The 5,334-nt window shown below is 44.2% G+C and overlaps 1 protein-coding gene across 2 annotated transcripts; it reads right to left on the bottom strand.

Moving 5' to 3' along the window:
* Positions 1-460: 460 nt before the first annotated feature.
* Acsf2 (Acyl-CoA synthetase family member 2) lies at positions 461-4,972 on the bottom strand. 2 transcript variants are annotated; one of them, XM_086903791.1, is made up of 8 exons: positions 4,554-4,972; positions 3,959-4,490; positions 2,318-2,501; positions 2,022-2,231; positions 1,794-1,928; positions 1,267-1,380; positions 940-1,176; positions 461-855 (listed from the first exon to the last, which is right to left on the bottom strand). In XM_086903791.1, exons 1-8 carry the CDS (start codon positions 4,663-4,665, stop codon positions 562-564), a joined length of 1,818 nt encoding a protein of 605 aa, XP_086759917.1. In that variant the 5' UTR covers positions 4,666-4,972; the 3' UTR covers positions 461-561. The 2 variants fall into 2 exon arrangements, with proteins under 2 accessions (XP_086759917.1, XP_086759918.1); XM_086903792.1 differs by lacking the exon at positions 2,022-2,231 and having other exon boundaries at positions 4,554-4,780.
* Between the last annotated feature and the right edge of the window lie 362 nt (positions 4,973-5,334).

Raw genomic sequence — 5,334 nt, 5'->3', positions numbered from 1 at the left:
GAGGCTTCGCGTAAGCGTAAAAACATCCTCGACACGTGCTATCGTTGAAAATCGTTGAATCCGAATAAGAGAACCTGCATATCGCGTTACAACTCGATGCTTCCTTCGTCTAGAAGTTTCGAAATAAAATCGTTAATTTTTTTGCCGTCGACGACGTTTCTATTCGTCTTATTATTACGAACCGTGGTTGAAAGAAAGAATTGCACGAACCGTCGTTTAAACTTCAATCGATAAATATTATCGTATTATAATTTACAACAACGTCGATTCGATTCGATCGCAATTCGAACGCAGTTCTCTACCTTACCGAGCTCGTCGAAAATAACTCGGTGAACGTATACGCGTGGCGACCTCTATTACGACGAGTGTGAATCACTATCGTTAATCTCTTTTTTTTTTTATCTCTTACGCGATAACTGTACCGTCAACGAAGTAAAGTTGTTTAATAAGGAATTGCTTATTTGCATAGATTACAGATTATTTTAATAACGATAAGATAAAATTGAACAAAAGTTAAAAAAAAAAAAAAATGTTATTTTAATTTTTTTATGCAAAAATATTTTAATTCGGATTCGCCGGAATAATTCCCTTACGTTCCATCTCTTGCCTCAAAATATGCTTTTGTATCTTCCCGCTCGATGTTTTCGGATAATCCGTTACGAATTCCACGTAACGCGGTATTTTAAAAGGCGCTATATATCTTTTGCAATATTCCTTCAACTCTTCCTTCCCAAGTTTCGCGCCGTCTCGAACGCGCACGCATGCGCACAACTCCTCGCCGTAAATTTTGTCGTAAGCGGCAATAACTTGCACCTCGGCCACCAGGGGATGCATCATTATTACATCCTCGATCTCCTAAATCCACGAAATTACAAAATTTTGAAAAATCAGGTCAAGTCTTTCAAACAAAAACCAAATCATCGAAAAGTCTCTTTTTACCTTTGGGAAAATGTTCTCTCCTCCCCGAATCACCATCTCTTTCAATCGTCCGACTATATGACCATAACCATCCGATCTTAAAACAAATTGATCACCGGTCTTGAACCAGCCATCTTTGGTAACGCTTTTCCTAGTCGCCTCTTCGTCGTTATAATATTCGATCATGTTCATGTATCCTCGGGTCCAGAGTTCTCCGGGAGTGCCGAAAGGCACCGCTTTCCCATTCTCGTCCACGACCTTTTCAAAGAGAGACAGAAAGAGAGGGAGAAATATTTTAAGCACGACGAATTCACGCACGATGCGATATATATATATATTTCCATTTACCATGGCTTCGATGTGATCGCCCAAACGGCCAACGGTATTATCTGTCAATTCATTCTTCTCGTTGGGCATCGAGTGAAAGATAACCCCTGACACCTCCGTCAGTCCATATATGCTCTATCGAACACAACGAATGAAATAGATAATTCGTAAATTGAAACGTGTTGGAGAATAAGAGTGACAGTTGGATGGAGGCGCACCAGAGAGAACGCGATTTCACGAATGAGAACGTTATTGATCGGGGCCAAGAAACGATATTTCTCCGCGTTGAATCGTATTTATGCATACGAAGCGAGGAGAGCCGGCCGTGCGAGATATGTGCATAGATAACAACGCGTTGCGCCGAGCCGAATTAAGTACGAGGCTGTCGTCGTGTCGACGACCTTCGTCCATTCCGTGAAAATTCCCCTCCCCTCCCCTCCGCGAGCATCCTTTTCTCATTCCAAATAGCAATACTTGCGAAACATGTTTTCATCAACCGGGTGAAGAACGAGAAAGCTGGGATCGATCCTTTTTTTTTTTTTTTTTACCTTCATGTTGTCGAAGTTGAAATTTTTCCTTATTTTTTTAAAAAGCTCCGGCGACATTATAGCGCCACCTGTTATGCCGCAGGCCAAAGTTATCGGCGGGGGTCGAACGCGCTCGTACACGTCCAACAGAGTGATCTAAAGAAAAAATGTATGATCGAACGATTAAATTGCATATTATTCACTCGCCCTTCGAATTTCAACACGGCGTTTATCGAGACGTTACTTTACCCACATAGTCGGTGTCCCGTAAACGATATCGCACTTCTCCCCTATTATCGCGTCCAACGATTTCTCAGGATTGAAGGAGCGGGACTGGAGCACGATCGTGATTCCGGAATGAAACATGCTCAACAAACCTTTGATCAGGCCGTACACGTGGAAGAATGGAACGTTCAGGCAAACCTTCTGCCCGATCTTAAATTCTGCCCTCGATACGCTCTATATATATACATATTTATAAAACAAACGTGTCTTGTGTACATCAGTATATCGACACACACACATATATATACACACACACATACCTGTTTAGAGTTATTCAGCAACGATCTGTGCGATAAGAGGGTGGCCTTCGGTTTTCCAGTGGTACCCGAAGTGAATTGTATATTGCTGCCGCTTAGGCACGATATCCGATCCTGTTCCGCGGCGACACGTTCGACCTCGATCCTGGACGCGAGTTGTTCCACGTCGGTGAATCGGCGAGTCCCCCTGCAACGATTCAGGCGAGAATATACATGATTAGAAAACGGAATCGGGGGAAGGCGAGCATTAACCTAATTGCACGATTCCTTTCGGAGGGGGTTGGGGTTTCGACGTATTAATCCAGTCGAATCGATGAATATTCTCGCGAATATTCCGCTCGATTGATAATTCGATTCATTTCTTTTTTTTTTTCTTTTTTTTTTTTTACCCGTCCACGCAAATCAATGGCCGAGAATGCGCAATTGGAATTAAAACCGGACCGACCTGCCCGACCTTGTCCAACACGTGGAGACGAGTATGGCCGCGACTATATCCCGACCCCTATACGTCTCCCAAACGCGAAGGATTTACGCGTATCCTTCATCCTGTCCTCCCCCCCCCCTTTATCGAGCGGATACAAAGACTTATCGCGCGCTTTGTCCATCCACCCCCTACCCTCCCCTCGCTTAAATTAGACTCCAAGAATTCGAAGGAAGCGCAATCGATCGGTGTGATATACGACGCCAGGAAGAAGAAGAAGAAGAAGAAAAAGAGGAACAAGAAGAGGAAAAAAACGAAGAAGAAGAAGAGAAGTAATAAGAAGAGAAAGAAGAAAAAGAAGAAGAGGAACAAAAAAAGAGGAAGGAGGAGAAACAAGAAGAAGGAGAGGAACAAGAAGAGGAAAAAGACGAAGAAGAAGAAGAAGAGAAAGAAGAGGAACAAGAGGAAGAAGAAGAGGAGGAGGAAGAGGAAAAAGAAGAGGAGCAAAAGAGAAAGAAGAAACAAAAAGAAGGAACAAAAAGAGGAAGGAGGAGAAGAGGAGAAAGAAGAGGAAGAAGAGGAGAAACGAGAAGAAGAGAAGCAATAAGAAGAGAAAGAAGAAGAAGAAGAAGAGGAGGAGCAACAAGAGAAAGAAGAAGAGGAACAAAAAGAGGAAGGAGGAGAAACAAGAAGAAGGAGAGAAAGAAGAGGAACAAGAGGAAGAAGAAGAGGAGGAGGAAGAGGAAAAAGAAGAGGAGCAACAAGAGAAAGAAGAAGAGGAACAAAAAGAGGAAGGAGGAGAAGAGGAGAAAGAAGAGGAAAAAGACGAGGAAGAAGAAGAGGAGAAACGAGAAGAAGAGAAGCAATAAGAAGAGAAAGAAGAAAAAGAAGAAGAAGAGGAGCAACAAGAGAAAGAAGAAGAAGAACAAGAAGAGGAAGGAGGAGAAGAGGAAAAAGACGAGGAAGAAGAAGAGGAGGGACGAGAAGAAGAGAAGCAATAAGAAGAGAAAGAAGAAGAAGAAAAAGAGGAGCAACAAGAGAAAGAAGAAGAGGAACAATAGGAAGAAGAAGAAGAAGAGGAAGGAGGAGAAGCAAGAAGAAGGAGAGGAAGAAAAAGAAGAGGAAGAAGAAGAGTAGGAAGAAGGAAGAGGAACAAGAAGAGGAAAAAAGAAAAAGGAGAGAAACAGGAAGAAGAAAAAGAGGAGGAAGAAGAATTTTCTTACGCAACGTGATCCCTGGAATAGATAATAATGTGTTCCAAAGCGGGGCAGGATCGTTTGGCACGGAGCAGCATCGCGGGATAATCCTGGGTTTTAAAGTTGTCGGGCGAGATGACGGCCTTTGCCTCGACCTTTCGCAAGCAATAGTCGATCTCGTTCTGCTGGTAGGCAGGGTTCACGGAGACGGCGACGAGGCCCACCCTCGTCGCGGCGACGAACGCGATCATCCACTCGACGTCGTTGGGCGCCCATACGGCGAGGCGATCGCCAACCCTCAGCCCGAGCTTCGTCAAACCGGCCGCGAGGCGATCGGCTCGGCCGAGCAACTCGGCGAACGTGAATCGTACGTCCTGGTGAAGGGAGACGACGCACTCTCGATCGGGCCATCTCTCCGCCGCCCTTCCAGCCAGACTCCCCAACGTCTCGTCGACCACTGCCACGTCCCCGTGATAGCGCAGATACGATTCCTCGTCCCTCCCCGATTCTCCGCGATTCGACGAGGCGATGCACAACGATCTCCAACCTCCATCTCGGCCTGTGATGCGTGCAAAAATGTGTGTAAAAATGTTGGATGGAATCGATTGTCGTTGTCACTCACCGGGCAACGCTGGCCTGTCCACGCTGGAGGAGACGTTTCCTATTCGGGGAAGGCAGGCGGCAAGTGTTGAAACTAGGGACGAGGAATTTCTGGTTGTACAGAAACGAAGCATTTTCTTCTTTCAATCTACGACATACGATACTAACCGCGAAACTGTTATCTTCGAATTTAATTTGATATATTTATTCAATATTTATCTTTCCCCGATAAATAACTCGATTATACTCGTTTATACGCTATTAGCTTTTCAAATGTTCCGTATGCAAAAACTAGATTGCCCGTCTAGACCGCTGTTTATTTATCTGGCTATTATCAATATATATATATGTGTGTGTGTGTGTGTGCGTGTGTTTATACATACGTATATATACACAGCGCACTCTGGCCAATATCCACATGCACTTGGACGCTTGAATAATACATTTGTTCGATGATCCAGCCTTTTTATACAGCTATTAGGGGGAGACGTAAAGTAATCTTTTTACGTAACATCGGCCCCACGCGCGCGTGGTCGCGACGACTGCGTACTGAATTACTTCGATTATCGTTACTCGTAATTGCACAACAACGACGAAGAGCAAGCAATCTCGGCTGTTTTGTCACCGCTTAACCGTCTCTCCACGACCATCTCTCCAACAACTCCACACCGTTTCGATGAATATCACTCGAAACGAATTCGCGCACAAATTACTCGATATTTTACGTACGTGTACAAAGAAAGAGAATTTGAATGTCAAAGTTTGTATTGTTGTTGTTTCGCGACATTTTAATGATAATGTAA

Source organism: Apis florea, unplaced genomic scaffold, assembly GCF_048593485.1.
Source record: "Apis florea isolate Af1SG1 unplaced genomic scaffold, ASM4859348v1 contig_2293_pilon, whole genome shotgun sequence".
Classification (NCBI taxonomy): domain Eukaryota; kingdom Metazoa; phylum Arthropoda; class Insecta; order Hymenoptera; family Apidae; genus Apis; species Apis florea.
The sequence above is the reverse complement of the archived record's forward strand: the minus strand, read 5'-3'. Positions and strand labels throughout refer to the sequence as shown.

Excerpts from the sequence above, each read along its gene's own strand:
- Acsf2 (XM_086903791.1), bottom strand. The coding sequence starts at position 4,665 with ATGCTTCGTTTCTGTACAACCAGAAATTCCTCGTCCCTAGTTTCAACA. Across the intron at positions 4,491-4,553 it reads GGACAGGCCAGCGTTGCCCG|GCCGAGATGGAGGTTGGAGA; the intron begins GTGAGTGACAAC and ends CACGCATCACAG. Across the intron at positions 1,177-1,266 it reads GCGATCACATCGAAGCCATG|GTCGTGGACGAGAATGGGAA; the intron begins GTAAATGGAAAT and ends CTCTTTGAAAAG.